General features: G+C 42.7%; 2 protein-coding genes across 6 annotated transcripts in view; one reads left to right on the forward strand and one right to left on the reverse strand.

Annotated features, from left to right (window-relative positions):
• The window catches only part of farp1 (FERM, RhoGEF (ARHGEF) and pleckstrin domain protein 1 (chondrocyte-derived)), a 318851-nt gene extending 309899 nt beyond the window's left edge, over positions 1 to 8952 (forward strand). For 3 of the 4 annotated variants that reach the window (XM_041199861.1, XM_041199862.1, XM_041199860.1), the window contains exons 26-27: positions 4356 to 4507; positions 8280 to 8952. In XM_041199861.1, coding sequence (XP_041055795.1) covers positions 4356 to 4507; positions 8280 to 8361 — 234 coding nt within the window. In that variant the 3' untranslated portion in view covers positions 8362 to 8952. Of the gene's footprint in view, positions 1 to 4355; positions 4508 to 8279 lie in introns of those variants that run through there. The other variant, XM_041199863.1, reaches the window with a different exon arrangement.
• Positions 8953 to 15260: 6308 nt separating this feature from the next.
• LOC121284089 (serine/threonine-protein kinase 24) overlaps positions 15261 to 23455 on the reverse strand; it is a 39887-nt gene continuing 31692 nt past the window's right edge. For both annotated transcript variants that reach the window (XM_041199156.1, XM_041199154.1), the window contains exons 11-12: positions 23240 to 23376; positions 15261 to 20122 (exon numbers count right to left, since the gene is read on the reverse strand). In XM_041199156.1, coding sequence (XP_041055090.1) covers positions 20086 to 20122; positions 23240 to 23376 — 174 coding nt within the window. In that variant the 3' untranslated portion in view covers positions 15261 to 20085. The remainder of the gene's footprint in view (positions 20123 to 23239; positions 23377 to 23455) is intronic.

Consider the following 23455-nt stretch of genomic DNA (forward strand, 5'->3'; position numbering starts at 1 on the left):
GCTCTCCTAATTTCCTTTTTAAGTTCTCCCCTACACATTTTATATTCCTCTAGGGCTTCCGCTATTTTGAGCCCTCGGTATCTGCCATAAGCCTCCCTTTTTCTCTTTATCCAATCCTGTATATCCCTTGACATCCAGGGTTCCCTGGATTTGTTGGTCCCACCCTTTATCTATACTGGAATATTTTGGCCCTATACTCTCCCTATTTCCTTCTTGAATGAGTCCCACTGTTCTGACACAAATTTACCTAAAAGTAGCTACTCCCAGTCCACTCTGGCCAAATCATATCTAATCTTCTTAAAATCGGCCTTCCCCTATTTAGAACTCCGATTTCTGGTCTGTCCTTGCCCTTTTCCATAACAACCTTGAAGCTAACGGAGTTATGATCACTATCTGCAAAATGCTCCCCCACTGATACCTCTACCACTTGCCCGGCTTCATTCCCTAAAATTAAGTCCAGGACCGCCCCCTCTCTTGCCAGACCTTCTATGTACTGGCTTAGAAAACTCTCCTGGATGCATTTTAAGAATTCCCCTCCCTCTAAATCTATCACACTATGACTAACCCAGTTAATGTTGTTGGGGAAGTTGGAATTCTCCACTATTACTACCCTATTATTTTTACACTTCTCTGAAATTTGCCTACATATCTGCTCTTCTACTTCTCTCTGACTGTCTGGGGGCCTATAGTACACTCCCAGCAATGTGATTGCTCCTTTTTTGTTTTTAAGTTTTAAAGTTTGATTCATAGGATTGAATGTGCAGCGTTCGAGGATATTGTCTTGACATCCTATTTACAACAGTGACTGTAATATTAAAATTATATCATTGGCCATAAACACACTGTGGGATGTCCTGAGCTGGCAAAATGTGCTATATAAAAGTGAAATCTCTAAGTATAAAAGGCATTTAAATTACTTCTTGTAGCTTCCTGTTTTATTCACCTATATCAACACCAATTCTGAAATTGAGGTTCTTTTTTCCAAGATTTCAGATAAAGGTTACTTCCCCATTTTCTTATAGGAGGCTTAATCCTATAGAAGATAAATGTGTGATCTAATTAAGGGGTTGAAGATGATAAAAGGATTTGATAGGGTCGATAGAGAGAAACTATTTTCTCTGGTGGGGGGGTGGGAGGAGTCCAGAACAAGGGAGCAGAATCTTAAAATTCAGCCAGGCCATTCAGGGGTGATGTCAGGAAGCACTTCTTCACACAAAGGGGAGTGGAAATCTCTCCCCCTGTTGAGGCTAGTGGGTCAGTTGAAAATTTCAAAACCAAGATAAGATTAAGGGTATCAAGGCTGATGTATCCAAGACAGGTAGGTGGGGTTAAGATTATTGGTCGGCCATGATCTGACTTAATGATGGAACAGGCTCGAGAGGCTGGGTGTTTTGAGTTGCCGTCCTCAATAACTTCTGCATTCCACTGACACTGTCATGCACAAATAAAGGTGCCTGCGACAAATCTGACGTAAACTGAGATGTCACATCAGTTGTGACTGTACCCTAAGGATGGTCAGCGTAGCAAGGGTTAATGTGGGACTGGAGAACAGTACCACCTGTGTGTGGCATGATGACCAGTGGAGTACGTGAGTCAGTGTGAAGTGGAGGATTATTAAATCCATGCCAAAATTCTGCAAGTTTATTCAAAAAACATCAAAGCAAAAAATATAAAATCAACACCGTGGAACAAAGCATTCCGCAGAAAGAAAAAATGACTCAGGATTTCCCAACGTGCTCAACAGCCAATGAAGTATTTTTGAGGTGTAGCCAACATTTTAATGTAGGAAATGCAGCAGCCAATTTGCTCACAGCAAGCTCCCACAAACAGCATTGTGATAATGACCAGTTAATTTATTTTCGTGCTGTCGGTTGAGGGATAAATATTGGCCAGGACACCTGTTCTTCTTCGAAATGGTGCCGTGGGACATCCACCTGAGAGAGCAGATGGGGCTTCAGTTTAACGTCTCAGCCAAAAAGACTCAAACATCTAACAGCAATAAAAATTCATGAGGAAACTCAATTTGATGACCATTTTTTGTGCATGATTGGGAACCTGATTTAAGCTTTCACTTGAACATTGGAACTATGAACACGTGAAATGGGAGCAGAAGTAGGCCATTTGGCCCCTCAAGCCAGCTCTGCTGTTCAATAAGATCATGGCTGACCTGTTTGTGTTTTGAATTCCAAGTTCCTATCTAACTCCAACAGCCTTTGATTCCCTTGCCTGACAGGAGCCTACCTACCTCCGCCTCGAAAATATTCAATGACCCCCACCTCCACCGCCTCCTGAGGCTGGGAGTTCCACAATCGCACAACCCTCTGAGAGAAAAAAAATTCTCCTCATCTCTGTCCTAAAAGGGCGATCCCTAATTTTAAAACAGTGCCCCCCTAGTTCTGGACTCACCCTCAAGAGGAAACACCCTTTCCACGTCCACCTTGTCAAGGCCATTCGGGATCTCATGGACAAAAAGAATAAAAAACATTGTCCTTCTTTGTGTGATTGTCTTTCTGATTGTCTCGTAATCTGTAATGCTTTCTGCCTGCCCAATCTTGTTGTTTGTTTTTCTCTCTTTCTTTTCCTTGTTCTCTCTCCTTTGGTCTATATCTCCACAGTTTCCTCTCTCCCTCCAAAATGTAAACTTTGGATTTCATTGGCCTGATTATCTCCTTGGAGACAGGAAACAGGAGCTGGGTCTTATTTTGTGTTAGAAATTCCCTCCCCCTGCCTGGAAACTAACAGAAGTTCGGATTTTCCTGGGGGTGAGTGTTTAATTGGTATGGAGAAGGGTCTCCTGTCTGATTAAAGCTGGTGGCGACAGTATGGAGGCAGGTTTCGGACACCCAGGGCAGCCATCACTCAGGCAGCTGGTCACCCTGAGGGAGAGAGTTTGTGCCAAAGCTTGTCACTGCACCACAGGGAAGGGAGATGCCTGAGGTGAGCCAGAGGACCATGAGGGAGCAGAGGGAAGCCCTCTTCCTGAAGGGTGACAGGAGGACACCACCTTGTTATGCAGCAGGGGCACCCCTCAATTCAGTGTCATCTCCACTGCCACCAATTCATCCTCCTGTCTTACCTCCTGCTCCTTTCCCAATGAGCTGTCCCCTCACTGTCCTCAAGGTCCACTGCCCTCTGTTGTGGCGAGCACAGCAGACCACCACAATGACCGAGACCCTTTCAGGAAGGTATTTCAGGGCACTGCCAGACTGCACCAGGTACCAGTCCTCTGAACTTGCGATGCCCCATCAGTTCTGACCCTGATATATTTTCCAGCATTGGTAAAGAGGGCATCTGTCACCTGGGTGGTGCGCCCATGTGCAGCCACCAATGAGATGCTGCGGAAGTCTGCACTGACAAGGGCACAGATGCCCATGACCATCCGTCTAGGGAGTCGCAGTCTCTTTGGCACTGGATCTCTGTCATCTACAGGTCTCTTTATCTCTGCCTGTAGACCCTGTGTTCAGAGTAGTCTCTTTCAGGCTACCCTCCCCCTCTCCTCTGGCCTCCTGATGCCCAGCGCACTGCTCTTCCTGTGCAGGCTAATGCTCCTCACCTCCAGTGGCCTTGATTTCTGAAGGTGCAGCACTCATTTCCACCAGCCCTCTTCCTGGTATTAAACTTCTGATAGCCAGTCAGTGAAGGATGAGACTGGAGCCAATGTTTAGATTTATTCACAGAGTCAAACATGACAAGTATATATCTCCTATCTCAACCACACCGCAGTGTCAGTGTCTCTTTATATCTGCTCAAGTAACAACCAATCAATGCTCTCCACCTGCATATAGTTAATATAATTGATATAAAAGTAACATCTGGTTTCAAGTCCAAACAGCTGTGCCCACTGCTCCAATACCCACACAAAACCCGGAGTGTGACAACCCCTTGAACTTTAACTTCAGAGGGTTAAGCCCTTTACCCTATTAAAAGCATTTTACTTAGCTTTTTTAAAACTCTTCCTGCCTCCATGACTTGCCCCAGACATGATCCTCCCCTCCCTTCAGCTGATCAGATTCCGACAGCTGCTAACCCCAACGGCTCTCAGGGAAAACTGCGGGAAACGGGTTTTTAATAAGCCCACAACAAGAATAATTGGCCCCATTGTAGGTGCGCTCCCCCCCTTGCCATCCGGCGGGAAATTCGGGGAGGGGGGAGAGGGAAGTGGGACTTCCGCCCTGCGATGCGGTGGGCATTTTTTTTCGGGCCAGCCTCCACTTGGACCTGGTCGAGCCCGGGAAAATCCGACCCTGTGCTTCCGAACAAAATCCTGGAAGTTGCCTTTGGTGATGTTTTGTTTGGTTCCCAGAGGAAAGTATTTTTGTGCGCTGCCTCTGACTACGCTGTGGATCTTTCCTTAGGATAATCATCCGCTAGCTAGCTTGCCATTGCTGGGCTATTCCGTCACCATTCCTGCAGAGTCTGACAATATCCACAAGGACTATGTCTTCAAGCTACAGTTCAAGTCACATGTGTATTTCTTCAGGGCTGAAAGTGAATATACGTTCGAAAGGTGAGGAATTCCTGCTAATGGTTTTGAAGTGAGCTCATTATATCACGTACACGGTGTGAATGTCTGTAGATTAAATCGCTAACTCAGAACTATCTGCTGATTTTATTGCAAGGCACCAGCTAATCCGTTCATTTAATGAATTGCTCTTGTACATTTGTGTGGATTTACATAGTACGTACAGCACAGAAACTGACCACTCAACCTGTGTTTATGCTCCACATGAGCCCCCTCCCATCCCTCTTCATCTCACCCTATCAGCATACCCTAATCGTTTTTCCCTTGTGTGTTTATCTAACTTCCCTTAGGTGTGCTGTGCATATAAAAACTAAACTGGGAACACTGGGTTACAATAATGGGATGCCAGCAGTTCTTAAAAATGGGTGACTAGAGGGCTATTTAGCATATCCCTATGTTCCTCATCAGTTGCTATTTACCAAGGAGGAAAATTAGCTGAGAGCACCCTAATTGTTCCTCCAAGATTCCAATATAAGACACCACAATAGGGTAAGTATCTGCTGCTGGTACTAATGCTAATAAGGGACACATTTTGCTGTAATGCATGAATAGTGAGGGTTGTTACCACAACCAATTTTAATGTCCTTTCCTAGTTGCACTGAGAAGTTGCTGAGTTACTTTTCTGAGCTGCTGCCATTATTACACTGATGGGGTGCACAAGGGCAGCAGACACATGGGAACACACCACCTCCAAGCCACACACCATCCTGACTTGGAAATATATCACCGTTCCTTCACTGTCACTGGGTCAAAATCCTGGAACTCCCTCCCTAACAGCACTGTGGATGTACCTACACCACATGGACTGCAGCAGTTCAAGAAGGCAGCTCACCACCACCTTCTCAAGGGCAGTTGGGGATGGGCAATAAATGCTGGCCTAGCCAGCGACGCCCACATCCCATAAATGAATAAGATAAAGAGCCCATGATGGATTTCAGTTGGGAATTCCAGGATTTTGAGTCAGCTTGTGATGTTGCCTTCCAAAAGAGAAACATCTGTCCAATTGGAACCCTCGCTTTGGCACTTTAGGATTTGACTTTTTAGAATGCTCTCTTCACTTACTGACAGGTCGCCAAACATGTCCAACTTGCCGATTTCCCTGTCCTCTATTGGCTTCTGCTCTTCAACACACTGATTTCAAAATATTTGGTTTCCTTTCTAAATGAAGTGGCAGCATATGTCAGAGTTAGGATGTTGTCAAGGTGATAGTGTTCCCCTGGCACTGTCGCTCTTATCGTTCTCGGTGGTAGAACTTTGCTGGAAGGTTGCAGCCTCAGTGTAGATACGATACATTATGGCCACAGCTGAGTTGCCGGTGGGGAAGATGAACATTGAGTCCATCAGTTCATCATGATTTGTCCCTGGGTGATGTTGTTCTTCTTGAGTGTTGTTGCAACTGCGTCCATCCAGGTTAAGTATTATCCCACACTGTTGACTTATGGTGACCCATAATCGCTACCCAACCTCTCTGCTGTGCCCCTGGCATCCACAATGCTAATATAGCTGGTTCCAGTTAAGCTTTGAGTAAATGACTCCCTCCAAGATGCCAATGGTGCGAGGCTCAGTGATGGTGATGCTATTAAGATGAGAACGTGTTTGGTGCTTTTTCTTGTAGGGGATGGTTAATACTTATTTAGCATGGAATTACCCTCAATTTGTCAGCCCAAACCTGGGATGCTGATGGCTGGCATAAGCTACTCCATTATGAAAGGGATTCAGAGGAATTTGGGTGTTCTTGTGTAAGAATGAAAGAAAGTTAATGTGCAAGTTTAGCAAACAATTAGGAAGGTAATAATATGTTGGCCTTTATTGCAAGGGGTTAGAGTATAAGAGTGAGGAAGTCTTGCTGAAATTGTATCAGACTTTAGAGAGAACACGCCTGAAGTACTGTATAAAGTTTTGGTCTCCTTACCTAAGGAAGGATATTCTTGCTTTAGAGGAGCTGCAACAAAGGATCACTAGGTCAGTAGCTATGTGGGGTGAAGTGGGAACATGGAGAAATTGAATTGACTGGACTTATATTCTCTGAGGTTTAGAAGATTGAAAGGCGCTCTCAATGAAACATATAAAATTCTTAGAGAGCTCAACAGGGTAGATGCTGTAAGGCTGTTTCCCCTGTCTGGAGAACATAAAACATAAAATGGTCATGGTCTCAGGATAAGGGCATGGCCATTTAGAACTGAGAGGAGGAGAAATTTCTTCACTCAGAGGGTTGTGAATCTTTGGAACTTTCTACCTCAGAGAGCTGTGGATGGTCAGTCACTGAGCATATTCAAGACAGAGAGTGATAGGGGGGATAGTGCAGGAAAATGGAGCTGAAGCAGAAGATCAGCCATGATCTTATTGAATTGTGGAGAAGGGTCGGGGGGGGGGCGCTCATGGCCTGCTCCTGCTCCTGCTTCTTATGTTCTTATGTAGAAGTTGTGAGTGGAGCTGCACACTGTAGAACTATCAGTGAATAGCCCTCTCCCTTACTCTGAGAGGGAAGTTCATTGATGGGTTTACTTCATAGGAGGAGCGAGAAAAAATGTGAGGAAAGGAAAAATAGGCTTGAATTAAATGTTCATTTTAAAAGCAGCAATGATTAAATTGAGGGCTAATAGCCTTAAATTTTAATTAGTTATCTAATTCTTGTACATCGTTGAAAAGAATAATCTCTGGATGCTGTTACAGTAAGTAACATGGTCCTAGTACTGAATATATTTTTGAAGCAGGAGAAAGTGGCACATCAGATAAGGTTTGGAAACATTATGGTGCTTCATTTTTGTTCTTACCTGAGGTGTGTGCATGACTTGTTGCCCATCCCCAACTGCCCTTGAACTGAGTGGCTTGCTAGGCCATTTCAGGGGGCAGTTAAGACTCAACCACATTGTTGTGGGTCCGGAGTCACATGTAGGCCAGACCTGGCAAGGCTGGCAGATTTCCTTCCCTAAAGGACATTAGTGAACCACGTCGGTTTTTGCAAATATTACAGAGTGTATCTATCTATTCCAGATTTATTAATTGAATTTAAACTCCACCAGTGCTGTGGTGGGATTTGAATCCGTGAGCCCAAAGGATTAGCCTGGGCTTCAGCCCAATGACATTACCTCCATGCCTCTATCTCCCCCAGATTTTGGGAAGCCAGATGTGCGTTTTGACTCCTAGTTTTGAATCCCAGATGGGAATGCCTCGTGTGATAAATGATTTTCCATTCCACACCTGGCCTCACAAAAGTGGTTCACTGGAACAAAACCTTCAGAGTTGCCATTTCTATTCAATACTATTTAAATTTCTTATTTTGGCCGAAGAATTTCCATCACTCGTTCCAATTAAAGTTGTTCATCCTTGTTGTCAAAGGCCTCCATGGCCTTGTCCCTCCCTATCTCTTCAATCACCTCCAGTGTTATACAAGCCCTCCGACATATCTGTGCTCCTCCAGTTCTGGCCTCTTTGCTCATCCCTGATTTCTTCCATTCCTCCATTGGCGGCTGAGCCTTCAGTTTTCTCAGCTCCAAAGCTCGGAATTTCTCTCTCTAGCCGTCTCCCTCTGTCTGCCTCTCCCCAAACCCCAACCCCCTTGTTTCAGTCGTTCCTCGAAGCCTACCTCTTTGATCACAGGCCCTGATATCGCCCGATCCAGTTCAGTGCCAAATTTTGCTTGATAATTGCTCCTGTGAAGCGCCTTGGGGTTTTTTTTTAAACTTGCGCTATGCAAATGCAAGTTGTTGCTCGTTATGCACATTTTAACCTTCATTCACCACTTTTCCCTTAACAGATGGATGGAAGTCATAAGAAGTGCCACCAGTTCTGCCACACGTACTCGCCTATTAAGCCGCAAGGAGTCTCACGCTTATTGATCACAAGGGGAAGAAGCCTCTTTTCACCACCTCCAGCTTCAGTTATCACATGGCATTTCGGCTTGTTGACCGGAATTCTTTAAAAAAAATACACATTTACGAGGACGCTGAATACCTAAACCTAAAAAAAAATAAACCCACGCCGATACAGCAATTCAATCTATTTTAGGATTACCAAAACTGAAATGTGCATGTTGTTTTCTCTTCCTTGCCCCATGAACCTCAGTTTATTCCAGGATGAGGGCATAGTATGTTCTGCCCACAGTTCAGATGAGTTTGTACGCACTATATATATATATATAAAAAAAAGCCCCACCAATATTGTGTAAAGTTTAGACCTGTACAGGAGAGTTTGAAAGAATGCACCTCTAATTCAGTTCTAGAATTTCAATGTCCCTCTCTTTGTCCATGCGTTTTCCTGAAACACTAATGCAAGCATAAACTGTATTCGGCAAATTAATCACTGGTATGCATTTTAAAGGATTCGATTGTATTGTAGGCGGGCACTAATGTTTTGAGCGGAATACGTGATCGACAATTCTTTAGACCGATATGGTTTAGGTACTGATTAATACAGACTTTGACAATCAATACTGTTGGTTTGGAATGAGTTTATCTTTGTCGTCCCTTTGATTTAAAGAATCTCCCAACTTTAAAAAGGCCCCAGATATATGCACAGCACCATCCTGAACTGCTCCAGGCAGACAGACACTCCACTGAATGTTAAATAACTTCTTTCCACAGTGAAATAGCTGCCATATTTTAAATAGTTGAGTTTCATTTCCGGTCTGATTGTTGCAAATATAAACACCCTTTGCCAAGAGAGGCTTAAGTGGCTATTTGCGAAGATTCACATCTTGCTCGACTGTAGCTGGCTTCTATTGAGTGAGAAAAAAAGATTTCAACTGATCGATTTCCATATCCTGATATTCCTCTAGCTTCTGTATTAACATAGAAACATGGAAACTAGGAGCAGCAGTAGACCCTTCAGCCCTTCGAGCCTGCTCCGCCATTCAATATGATCATGGCTGATCCTCTATCTCAATGCCGTAACTCCCACTCTCTCCCCACACCCCTTGATGCCTTCAGAGTCCAGAAATCTATTTCCTTCTTAAATATATTCAGTGGCTTGGCCTCCACAGCCTCTGTGGTAGAGAATTCCACAGGTTCACCACCCTCTGAATGAAGAAGTTTCTCCTCATCTCAGTCTTAAATGGCCTACCTTATATCCTGAGATTGTGACCTTTTGTTCTAGACCCCCCCCCCCCCCCAACAGCCAGAGGAAACATTGTCCCTGCATCCAGTCTGCCCATCCCTGTCAGAATTTTATATGTTTCAATGAGATCTCCCCTCATTCTTCTGTATTCCAGTGAATTCAGGCCTAGTAGACCCAATCTCTCCTCATTTGACAATGCTGCCATCCCAGGAATCAGTCTGGTGAACCTTCGCTGCACTCCCTCCATGGAATGTATATCCTTTCTTAGGTAAGGAGACCAAAGCTGCACACAATACTCCAGGTGTGGTCTCACCAAGGCCCTGTATACTAAGCAAGATGAAATTCTTTGGGATCGGAACTTCCTCTTGTATTTTTTGCAGCACGGAATACTTGATTTGATTTTGCCAAAAGGAAAGTAGTCACATTGAGATTAAATTGTTTGAGGAAATACAGACTAAACAAGAAACATTTGGTTTCCATTTAAATACCAGCTTGTTCCCAAGAACATTCTGGGTTTTTGTTTTAAATCACTTCCAGTTGCTTGGTACTTTCGCCACTGAATTTTTCAGGATTTTTTTTTAAATGCACGTTTTTTTTTATATAAAATGCACTTTGTAACCAAACAGAATCTCGAACCGTGGCAAGTTGTAGCAGATAGTCCTGGAGTTTGCGGTGTTACCAGGCCCAGTGAGATCTCAGTGATGGTCACATTGTCCCCATGCTGTGCTCGAGCTTCGCTTTACAACACAGTGACAAAGCTACTGCCAGTGCTACAGTTTTTCTGAAATGGATCTTTTAAATTCTCGGCCCCAGACACGATTGACACGATCTGTATTATTTTGTGCTGGTAGCCAAAGTTCAGCCTCGGAGCTGAAATGTGAGATTCAATAGCAAAGCCTCGAGTTACCAGATGTGTGTTCCCGATCCATTGTATGATTTTGGATTTCCTATTGCCTGTTGGATTACATTTTTTATTTATTCCCTAGTTACGAAGATGTCAATGTATACATTAATTTCAAACGTGGTGGAGAGTATAACCAACAGTGACCTGATATGTCTTGCAGTCTGGATTGTTAAATGTCCCAGTGTGGACATATTCCCATTATTTTATTTTCCATCCAACCATGACATAGAATATCTTACATCTGTTATACCGAGGCATTCTCCCCAGTTTTTATGTGATCTCGGTACGCTGGGAACAACTCTGCAGCCCCTGAATTGATGAGCTTGACGTTCCATGCAGCCTATTGTACCCTCTTGTAGTTGACTGCAAATCTTGTCCCAAGTTCACTTTCATGGTTTGGGTGGCACCTGCAAGAGCAGCTCAATGAAGCTGATCCATAACCACTCCATTTAAGAGCATAAGCCTACTCTGCTATTCAGTAAGATCAGGGCTGACTGTTTACATTAAATCCACCTTCCTCCACTGTTCCCAGATCCCTCGATACCCTTAATATCTAAAAATCTATTGACATCTGACTTGAATGTACAGAACGCCCAAAGTAGTCGGGGGTAGTGAATTCCAAAGCTGTCTACTTGAAGTGGCCCTGGGCCTTTCCAAATCAATCGTAAAAGTAAACTTGGTCTCTGAGTGGGGCCACTTTGCCACCAGGCAGAAGGTATTCAATCCTTTCTGGGTTGGTCATGTTAATCTGAGTAAGGGTGTGGCCTTTCATGAGGATTCATACCAACCATCAAGTGGAACAAGGCTGTCTCGAAGTCTGAAGGGTAAAATTCCTGGGGTAACTCAGGGTCTCATTCCCCTCTCCTCGTCATGTTTCTTTGATGTGGGGAGGAGCAGCAGATTACCAACCCCCCCCCCCCCACCTCCTCATTAGCAAACCTCCCCAGCTCCCCCACCCTCACCACCACCACCACCAATCTCCCCATACAGAAAATGACTGTAGTGTTAAAAATGGAACAGAGTCCTGGCCAAACCAAGATTTTGTCCCAGGTATTGATCCACAAACTGTCCGTGGTTGATTCAGGCTGGAGTATAGGGGCCGTAATTTGAATTGTCTTAATTTCATTTGTTGAAAGGTGTCTTGTTGTGTGAAAGAAAATTAAAGTATCTAACCTTGTAAAAGCTAGTTCTGAATGAAGAATTTGACGTGTTGGAGCTAAGGAGAATTTTTTTTTTAAATAAACAATGGAACGAGTATTTCTATTAAAGCAAAGACTCCTTGTTGGGTAGGATTGCACTAATGATATTAGCACAAAAGTGCGTATAACTGAAGTAGCAAATAAAGGAAGATAATTGCATGAACATGTTTATACATTAAGACCGCTAAGTGCAATACCATCCTGGTAATGTCTAAAAACCTTTGCTCCAGGACAGTTCCTGTTTTATAAATGATAGTAGTATTGATTATACCTTTTTTTTAATGGCCTGAACCATTTCAATAAACATTGCAATTGACACCCATTGTTGTAGTAACTAATATCTATGGATGTCATATTTAAAAAAAAGTTTCCCATGATCACATTGGGCCAAATCTTCCAGTCCCTGGATCATCGGAGACCCTGAGAATGTGCCAGTGCGCTAATCCCCATGGCAATTGCCTGAAAAGTTTCAACTTGCAATGGTCAATTACCCTGCTCCCTGGATCCTCCAAGAATGTTTCCAACTCTGAATTAGAGTCAGAGACTTGGGACAACAAGTCCAACCAGTACAAGTTCATTGGACTTACCTCAATAGTTAGCCAGACAGATTAAAACCTAGTCGAACAGTGCCAGCAGTGTGTATCAATAACACGATGCACTGCAGCAATTCACCAAGGCTCCTTAAGCAGCACCTTCCAAACCCACGACCACTACCATCTAGGACAAGGGCAGCAGACACACGTGAACACCCTGTAAGTTCCCCTCCATGTCGCTCACCATCCGGACTTGGAAATATCTCACCATTCCTTCACTGTTGCTGGGTCAAAATCCTGGAACTCACCAACCCCTGCCCTAACAGCACTGTGGGTGTACCTACACTACAGGGACTGCAGCGGTTTAAGAAGACAGCTCACCAACACCTTCTGAAGGGCAAGTAGGAATGGGGCAATAAATGCTGACCCAGCCAGTGACACCCACATCACAGGAATGAATTTAAGAAAACCCCAACTACCTGCCCAAAACCCCAGCCATCCACCCCGCCCCCCCCCCCCCCGACCATCCGGCTACACCCTGACCTAATTACCCACTCACCCACTTATCCCCATCCATTTCACCCATTCACAACATTCAGGCTGAACATTTAAACTTAGCACACAGCGGCTAGTGCTATAAAAAAGGGGGCTTGTCCTGTCTTTCGCAGCACCCACCCACACCCCACACCCCCCCCCCCCCACCCCGACACCTCCCCTGCTACTACTATGATCCAATGGAATTCTCTGAGGGAACGCTACACTCACTCCACGCTTCTGGGACAATCAAGTTCAGAAGCCCACACTGGAAATGTGGAGCAACATCAGGTCGGGGGAATTTCCGGATGCAGTGGCAACTTGCTAATGGTTGCTGTAGATCCAGGCCAACATGTTTCGAAGCCTCTATTGAAAGAGTAAAATTAAGAAAAATGCTCAAATGTGATTAAAGTTATGGTTATAAAGAACCACTGGCACCCATCAGGTTATCAGACTATTTACAAGGTTTGACTGTTTAAAAGATTATGGCAGTAAAAGTGTGGGTTATAATCATGCATTTGATACATAATCCTTGTATATCAGATGAAATGTTACATCAAGAGCTCATCTGCTCCAAGATGGGAAGGATCCCATGGCAACATTTCAAAAAGCAGAGCAATTTTTCCTGTTTTTTCATTGATATTTATCCTACAACCAACAGATTAACTGGTCATTATCACATAGCTGTTTGAGGGCTTGCTGTGCACAAATTTTCTTTTATGGAATGTGGGCATCACTGGCTAGGCCAGCATTTATTGTTCAGAGGGCATTAGTGTATCTGGAGTCATATTTCCTTCCCTAAAGGGCATTAGTTAGCCAGGTGGGCTTTTAATGACAATTAGCATTGCTTTTTTAATTTATTTCAAATTTCACCATGTGCCATGATGGGATTTGAACCTGGGCTTCCAGAGCATTACCCTGGAATACTTGTTGAGTGATGATACTACTAGGCCACTGCCTCACTTTATGCTCACAGTCCTCCATTTCAGCAGTGACTACACTTCAAGAGTACTTCACTGGCTCTAAAGTGCTTTGGGAGGGTGTCACGAAGTCATGAAATGCACTGTATAAACGGAAGCCTTTTTCCACTTCATTTTATTAATTTGCCCCATATTATATTGTGACACTGTTGACGTTGGAAGATCGATGAGGTGCCACAATAAGGGCAATGCGCATGCTATCAAGATACCAGGTTTCCTAATTGGACTCGTTCTTATTAAGTGATGCTCTTGTTTCCACTGAAAGCCATCATTCACAAAGGGGGCATAGAACAATCATTTAATAATGTCATATGGGCCTTGGAGGATGTAGACATGAGGCGTAGCAGTGCTCTTCAGATCAGGTCCAGGCATTTGCTGGATGCATTGTGTTCAGGCTACGTTGGTCGAGCTTGTTTCATCTTTGGAAACATCCAGTAGAAAGAAGCTGAGTCCACAGATAAGATTTAAGGAGGGTCATTTACAAATTCCAAGTTTAGGGTCTAGTTCATTGGAGGGGATTCCATCACACTCCTGACTTTGACTTGTAGATTGTAAAAAGGCTTTCAGGCATCAAGAGGTGACCAACCCCGCTTAACATCATTGAGGGCGAGAAGAACTTGGTAGTGCCACTGCAGGTGAGGGGATGTTAGCTGGACTTTCTTGTTCACCATAGTATGGCCACCAGCTGGCACCATGTATGATTTGGAATGTTACTTCCAGCTCATCAACCCAAGCCTGGTTATTATCTAGGTCCTGCTGTGTAAGGCTGGGATAGGCAGCTGCATTGTCAAATGTGATGAATGGAGCCGAACACTGTAGAACTATCATCTGGAGTCATTAACCTGTTACAATACCCTTTGAGGAGGAAGTGACAGCTATGTCAACCCCATGCTTGACTATACATTCAAGGTCTCATTCTGAAATTCAAATCCCTTCATGACCTTGTTTCTCCTTGAGTCTGTAACCCCCTCCAGCTCTACAACCCTCAGATAGCTGCACTCCTCCAATTCTGGACTCTTGTGTACTCAATTTTAATCGCTCCATCAATGGCAGCCATGGCCTCAGCTGCCAGGGATCCAAGCTCTGAAATTCCCTCCTTAAACATCTTTTCTCTCCTCTGCTTAAAATTTATTTCTTTGACCAAGCTTTTGGCTGCCTATCCTAATATCTCATGTGGTCCAGTGTCAAATTTTGTTTTGATGATGCTCCTGGTATTGTATTGGAGAGGTCGGTGATCGAGCAGCTTCAAAGGACAGGGTTTCACCCCCGTGCCCTTCGTGGGACGTTTCTTCCCTTTCCCCAAATCCTGACGATAGGATGTTTTATCATACGCTGCACAAACCTGTGGACTCCTTCGATCGCTTTTGAAAAATTCAGGAACTAAGATAAAAGGCTTGCGAGAAACAGAGGCCACCATTTCCAAGATTGAGCAGGATGAGAGAAAAAATATGGTAAATCAATGGCAGCTCCATCACTGAGAAGGGTCTGTGGCTCTTATTTCTAAAAAAATAATGTTTTTCAGAACTGGGATTGTACTTTGCATCAGAATTCACAATTTATTTAAAATCACTTAAAAGCTTACAAGGAATTTCAATACATTGTTTAATGACAGAAGCAAGGATTATATACAAGACTATAAACTGTCAGCAATGTTACATAAAATGAAATTTACACTGAATTAGCATCTTTAAGTATCCCGTCATTATTAAACATCTTAAAGGACAGATTTACTGCAATACTAGCTCTTTACACACAAATATAAAAATATTGTCTTTTTAACTGAATCACCCCGTACATTATACCTGTGTTTAAGAATGTTTCCTGATGATCCTACTACTTTATTGCCATTTTATGCACAGAATACAATAATTACAGTTTCCTTTGATTGTAAAGAAATTGTGGTTAACGGGAGAGAATAGGTACAAAACCGCAACTTACGTACCGTTTAAATTACTAAAGAAATCCTCCCAAAAGTGCAGCCAGGTACACACAAACTAAATAAGGATATAACAATGGCAGAAAGTGCAGCTCAAGACCACAAGAAAGGACACAGAATGAGTCATGGCACTTGTTATAAAAAAGTGATAGCTTAAAGCTTATAATCAGTAGACAGTGCCTAATGTCACCTTCCTCCTTTTTAAATTACCAATCATATAGTGCAAACTAGTGGAAAATATTCACTTAAAAAAACAAAATAACTTAAGAATGGAATGCTAACAGATATTCAAGTTACAGAGAAGATTTTCTGTTTATTGAGCTTTACATAAATGGCTCCATAACTAGTACCTCGGTTACATACTATTCTGTGAATAGGGTTTTTTTGATTTAGCCAGCAGTGCAGTGTTAATTTTTACGAGAAGCACATTTCTCTTTTAAACTGGACACAGAATTCAATGATTGGGAAACATTTCTGACAAGTGTTCATATGATCTTACAGCAGGTAATCTGTCCAGACAACAGAAGTGTCAGCTAACACGTTTACAAAAATGACGTGCTGTCAATTTTAAAAAAAATTTAGCTAAAGGGTGCTTAACATGGGTATGAATAGGCAATGAGGTTGCTTCAAAATAACGTTAAGAGGAAACAGGAACGAGTGGCTGTCCCCCTCAGCCACTAAGATTCAAAGTGGATCGCAGCCTGAAACAAAAAAAATGCCTAACCTTAAATTGGAATGCAATCTTACCAGATTATCAAAATAGACTGGCTGCTTATGTGAAAACATTTTCAAGTTACACTTTTAAAAAAGTGGATAAAAGTACAGTTGCATATCATTTGACTTAAGAATTGGGATGAAAATGTGAAAACTTAAGGTGCTGAATCCGCAGAAATAACAAAGTACCTCTCACTCTCGTACTTCGCTGGTGTTTACATTGGCATAACTTCAGATAAAAGGCTGCATTTCAGTCACATTAACTACCCTAGATCAATTAGCGCCGCATGAGCTATTCACAGGCAGTCACAGGAGGTCACTGCAAGAGATGCTTTCCTTCAGACACCTTACCTTGGAAAGTTTATTCTGTCACTGGTGCTTGTTTTTTTTTAAATGGAATAAAACCTTCAGTAATCCACCTGAACCCAAGGGCATTAGGTTCTGATGCATAACCAGAAAGTCTCAAGGAATATGGAGTAAAAGGGCTAATTATTGGTTCTTCACAGAAACAAAGATGTCACTTGTGAAACTGCCAAAAGAATGCCGTAACTTCCATCAATTTGAAGACTATTTAAAACCAAATTTTCATTGTGTGCTGGAATTTCTAACACACAAGTCATACAATTCTGAAGCATGTCTCTTTGCTATGAAATAAAACCGTGCATTGCTTATTCCTCAAATTGAATTATACTCCGCATAATGGGTAAATTAAGCAATCTTAAGCTTGCATGCGGCTGTGGTATGCTTTCCATTTACACATTCACACACAACCTCCCCATTCCAACATCGCTCAACTTGTCCCTCAGATGTTGCAACACAACATTCAAACGATATGCTATACTTTCCTTTTTTCAAACTGACTTTTAAAACAGGTATCAGTGATAAGATTTGAGGCGATGGTTACAACTGTTCAAGTAACTCCACTGACACGATTTGGGACTATATTTTAAAAACTCTTAAAGAGAAAGCTGAGGGGTTACCCGATAGAGGTTTGTAAAAATCATAATAGGGGTTTGATAGATTAGATATTTCCCTTTGTGGGGGAGCCATAAACTAGGGGCCATCAATGTAAGATAGTCCACTAATAAATCCAACAAGGAATTGAGGAGAAACTTCTTTACCCATAGAGTGGGGAGAATGTGGAACTCGATAACACAGGGAGTGGTTGAGGAGGATAGTCGAGATGCATTTAAGGAGAAGTTGGATAAACACGAGGGAGGAAGGAATAAAAGGTTATGCAGACAGGGCGAGAAGTAGGGATGGGGAGAAGGCTCATGTGGAGCATAAACACTGGCATGGACCAGTTGGGCCGAATGGCCTCAGCCTGTGCTGTAAATTCTATGTACAAAGTGTAAATTAGCAGCAGTTGTAGGAGCCTTACAGTGGTGACTACAAAAATAGCAGTCACCCACACCAGGCCCTTAAGGCAGATCTGGCGCTGGGATTCTGTACATGCACCAAGTATCACTGCATAACTCACTTACGGCCAAAACGTTGACCAGGGTAGTCCTCCCTCATGACAGGGTAGGTGGGATTCAAATGGAGGTCAGGGGGAAGAGTATCTCAGAGAACATTTCTTTCTGCCTGTACTTCACTGTGCACTTAGCAGACAGAACACTGAGGACTCTGGGGACTGACGCGGCACTAACACCAAGAGAGTTGCACGTGAAAGGACAACAACATTCTGTGGCATTTTCTCCTGCATTAAGCCGTTCTAAAGGATGAACGTGACTTCGACATTTTGAGGGACAAGGCATATTCAACCACTTTCTTCCCAGATAAATTTACTTTACTGACATCAAAGACAGGGAATGAAAGTGATGAGGTGTATGGGCAGCTCTCCAATTTCTCGGTGGTGTAATGATCAAGCTGTTTTGCTTCTTGTGCTTCTCTCTGGGAAAGGTCTCTTAACAAAACAGCTGACAAAATCTCAGGATCCAGAGGCCTCCATTGTGATGACACAGAACGTTTCTTAATCATGCAGCCTGTGCCAAAATGTCACCTACCAGATACAGCGTGCCCTGTAAACCCAGTGTTCACAGTTTGGGGACAAGTTTAACTTAACCCACCCATTGAAAAGCTGACAGCTGCGGGTGCAATGCTGGTTTCACAGCCTGCCCCATCAAACTGAACTTCCAAAAGATAATCCCAGCGCCAGGGCTCATACCTATCTGGGCTGCTCTCCATCCTTCACATCGCAGATACAAGCTGCTGAATCAGTTTATCAGAGAGGACACATTTCCTGTTCTGATTGAAGGTGAAAACTGTGCTTCTGCATTGATGAATCACTGAGTATAAAAATCTGGAGCTCTTCAGCTTGAGGGGAATTTTTCAGTGAAAGGGTGGGGCAGTCATGAGTTCTCAGCTGATCGATGCTTTTTGGCACACACCAAGTCTGATTTGGCCTCTTTGCGTTGGGCATTGTTGAGCTCCTGGAGTCTCTTTCCCTTAAACAAAAAACCCTAAAGTTGCCACTGTGGATCAACTGTTACCATCTGTAACCGGGTCTGAAAGATGTGAAGCCACGTGCTGGCACGCTCTCCAAAACACAAGAGAAACTCACTTTCTGATACAGAAAAATAATCATTCGAGCCTACTTGCCTAGAAATCGATGGTTAAGACCATAAGACATAGGAGCAGTAGACAACCATTCGGCCCATTGAGGCTGCTCCGCCAGGCAACTGCAGAGGTCATCTTATGGCAGTTCAAAACTGAACCTATTGAAGGGGCATTCAGGCATCATTCATGCAAAGAAGATCCTAACAAAATATTTCTTAAAGGGACAGACACCATTCTAATTGCATAGCTTGCCTTATCTAGGAGTGTAAAGAGAGGAATATCGCAAAAACCAGTGACTTCTAGTTTTGCTTAGACTACCACAGAAAACAATTTAATGACCAAAGAAACATTGATGGCAGTTTGTTGTTCTGACTTTTTCCATGGTGATGTAAACGCAACTGTTGACAGGGGCTTTTAGCTTATCCAAGTTGCCAGGTTTCAAACAAGATATTTAATTTCGACCAAGGCTTAAAAAAAAAAGGGCATACAAGGGGAAAGCAATATTTAGATGACTTCTGAGATCTGAGCTTTTCCAAGTTGGGTATTAATTGTCCAAAAATGGCCAGACTCTGGAAACAATTAAAATAAAAGTCACCTGAACATTAATCAAACTTTACAGGTAAATTAGCAAGGCAATATTATGGCCCTTTTGGAGAATCATTCACAAAACATTATCTACATACGCATTCAGTTGTTGATGTGATTTGTACAATTTATACCACTAATGCACTCAGGATTTTCATCTCAAGTAAAAATGACTCTATATACAAATATACACCGAAGCAAGAACCACCTCTCCATCTCCCAGAAAAAAACCATCAAATTTAAGCAGGATACCTGAGGTGCTGCAGGGGTTTCAGTACCCTATCCCAGTCCTAAATATACAATTTGGGATTTAAAACAACAACAAAAAAAATAATAATCAGTAGGCGTTTCACCCTACTTGAAAAATGTGCACTATGATAGAAATTGATAAAAACTAATTCCTTTAAGCAGCACAAACTGATGGCTCCTCGGAGAGACTTCATCTTTTGATGTTGCATGCCCAGGCGGGTAGCCAGTGACTGGACAACCCTTGCAAAGTTGTGGTACAATGATCACCCTCAGAGCACCTCTTCAATGCAGACAGCAAGGACCGAACGTTAACCTTCAATTGGAAGAAGTACCTGCCCCACTTAACGAATATCTGAAATAAGAAATTTTAGAACGTTACCACTTTTTGTTTTATGAGCAGATAAATCAATAACATGATGCTTGATACTGGCCCTTCTTTCAAAATATTCTGTAAGGAAGGTGCATTATTTGTTTTTTGACATTTCATTAAATCATATTGCAACTCTACCAATCAGCACAAATAGCTGAAGTGTAATTCAAGCGTACAAAATTAACTGGCAGGAAAAGGCCAACTGGTCAGTCCATCAAGCTTGCCCCACATGATGATGGTGGAAGTATCATGACTAGTTTATTCCTCTCTCCTCTGGAGCAACATAACCTCCTGGAAGAGGCAAAATACAGAGCCAAAAAGGCAAAAAAAAAAATTACACTGGAAAAGCTTCTCTCCAAATCCCTCAGGCAACTGAGAGGAGATCATATAGATCAAGTGTTATCCATAAAGACACAGGCCATTAATCTGATGTGACCTCTGCGCCAGTCAGGAATTGGTTGATCTCCCTCTTGAAGGTGATGCAGAGTCAGTGCACCACAATCAATGGCTCACAGAGCATGCTTGCCCCTGTATCATTAATGACCACCACATAATTATGTGGTGTTAAAAAATAAATTGTGTGTATAACAAAACTGGTCTGCTGTTTAATTATTCAAATTTCTTTTAAAAGCAATGCTCGTTCTCCTGCTTTGAAGCCATTTCAAATTTCAGCCTTAAATGTAGGTGCAAATTAAACTACCAATAGAATCTGCCTTCCTGAAATAGTCAGTATGTCTCAATTGCTTTGCACTCCTACAATAAAAAATTAGTCTCATCTCTCTTCTACTCAACGTAACCTATTCTTTTTCCCTCATGAATTTATCTCATACCCCTTAAATACATCTCTGCTATGCACTTCAACTGCTCCATGTGATAGTGAATATGACATTCTCACCACTCTGGAAAAAGGAGTTTCTCCTGAATTCCTTATTGGGTTTATTAGTGACTATCTGACATTTATTTCTCCTAAATGAGGATTCTCCCACAAGTGGAAACATCCACTCTAGGTCTACAATGATGAATTATATAGCTTTATTCCAATGCTTTTCCCCCAGTGGACTCCAAACTGCTGGCAATAAAAGCTCTTCGAGTGGACATAAACAATTACTGGTCTGGCATTCCCTGCACACTAGTGATAATACTTTGTCTCTAAATGGTTGCAGAGTAATCATTCCCCTTGGAGAAGAAAAGCAACTAAAGCAAGCAACATAAATCACAAATCTCATGTTAATACAATAAGGTCCTCCATACAGAGCTGTTTCTCAGAGGTCAAAACCTGCAACCACTTCAACTGTTTGTGATTTGGGCAGAGTAACAAGAATAGAGTTCGCACTTAGATACTAAAACAGGAGCCTGGAGCACTCATCTTCAACACTGGATAAAATAGTTTCACTTTAGGTGTACAATAGTTTCACTTTAGGTGTACAAGCCAGGAAAGCTAATAGTTACGTATTAGTTCAAGTGGTTTACACATGTACACAGAATTACACAGCATTTTACTGCTTAGAGACAGGCAATTTGGCTCAACTGGTCCATCTCCTGTGTTTTTGCTCCACATTAGTCTCATCTCTCTTCTACTCAACGTAACCTATTCTTTTTCCCTCATGAATTTATCTCATACCCCTTAAATACATCTCTGCTATGCACTTCAACTGCTCCATGTGATAGTGAATATGACATTCTCACCACTCTGGAAAAAGGAGTTTCTCCTGAATTCCTTATTGGGTTTATTAGTGACTATCTGACATTTATTTCTCCTAAATGAGGATTCTCCCACAAGTGGAAACATCCACTCTAGGTCTACAATGATGAATTATATAGCTTTATTCACACACTTAACAGGCAAAGTTAGATGGGATCAGAGGCTCAGCTCAGTGTCAACTAGGGCGCTGAGCTTCCTAACAGTCTGTGTCAGCCTGAAATAGTGGTTGAGGAATGCAGTCAGTGGCAAGGATAAGTAGTTTGCATCAGGGACGAATGACGACAGCAAGACTGTCTTCAGGCAAGCAGCATGGCAGCACAGAGGGAGCGAATGGGTCGACAGTGTTCACGGGGAACCTGAGCTCATGTCTGCAAATGATGTCAAAAGTGGTACGTAGATGAGGGAGAGGAGGTGGCCAAGGGAAGATTGTTGGGAGAGTCTGCAGATAACAGTATAGGGATAAGAACCACATAGATAAACTGACGCTTTTATCATAACCCATTGGATGCAAGGTGCCACAGTACATAAATAACAAGCTGCAAAGGGATAGGAACAACAGAACAGGAGGAGGCTATTTAGTCTGTTCCACCAGTGAGATCATGGCTGATCTGTAATCTAACTCCACATACCCACCTTTGCCCCATACTCCTTAACAACTTTAGTTAACAAAAATCTATCAATCTCAGATTTAACATTAACAGTTGATTTGGCATCAATTACAGTTTGTGGAAGAGAGTTCCAAACTTTGTATGATAGTGTTTCCTAATTTCGCTCCTGAAAGGTCTGGCTCTAACCTTTGGGCTGGGTTTCCCCCTGGGCTAGACTCTCCAATCAGTGGAAGTAGTTTTTCCCCCAGTCTACCTTATCAGTTCACCCCAATATCCTGAAAATGCATATCGAACCACATCCTAATCTTCAAAATTTCAGGAATAACAGCCATACTCTGCATTATCTTTCCTTGTAATTTAGCCCAAAGTGTCTAGATATCAGTCTGGTATGTCTCCACTCTCTTTCCTAAGGTGCAGTAAACACAACACAGTACTCCAGGTGTGGTCTAACCAGGCTTTGTTGAGCTGTAGCATGACTGTTAACACCACATATTCTATTCCTTTAGGTATAAAGGCCAGCATTCCATTAGCCTTTTTGATTATTTGTAAGATGGTGAAATTAGCATAAAAGCAGCAGATGGAATTCAATGTTGGTAAGTGGGAGGTGGTACTTTGGTGGAAAATAAAGTAATAATCAATTTAGCTTTGGGAGCAGTTGAGTGATGTGGAAAAGCAGAGAGATTCCAGGGTTCAAGCACACAAGGCATCACCCGAATGGTTTAACTGAGCTGCGGGAAAACAATGTTGTTTCAACAACTGGGTCCAAAATATAAAATCAATGGGAAATACCTTTGTAGCCTTTGCACGAGCTGGGATACGAGTGTGTCAGAAATGCCTGGACAAGCCTCTTCTACCAAGAAAATAGCCTCCCTCAACTCTTCCACTGCTTCGGTATTACCTCCTCCAGCCCGGCTCTTCTCCTTGAGCTGAAAGAATACTCAATCCATCAATCCACTGGGAATGTGCGTCAATCCAGCAATAACAGTGGGAATGTACATTAAGCAA

This window comes from Carcharodon carcharias, chromosome 11, assembly GCF_017639515.1.
Source record: "Carcharodon carcharias isolate sCarCar2 chromosome 11, sCarCar2.pri, whole genome shotgun sequence".
In the NCBI taxonomy this organism is placed as follows: domain Eukaryota; kingdom Metazoa; phylum Chordata; class Chondrichthyes; order Lamniformes; family Lamnidae; genus Carcharodon; species Carcharodon carcharias.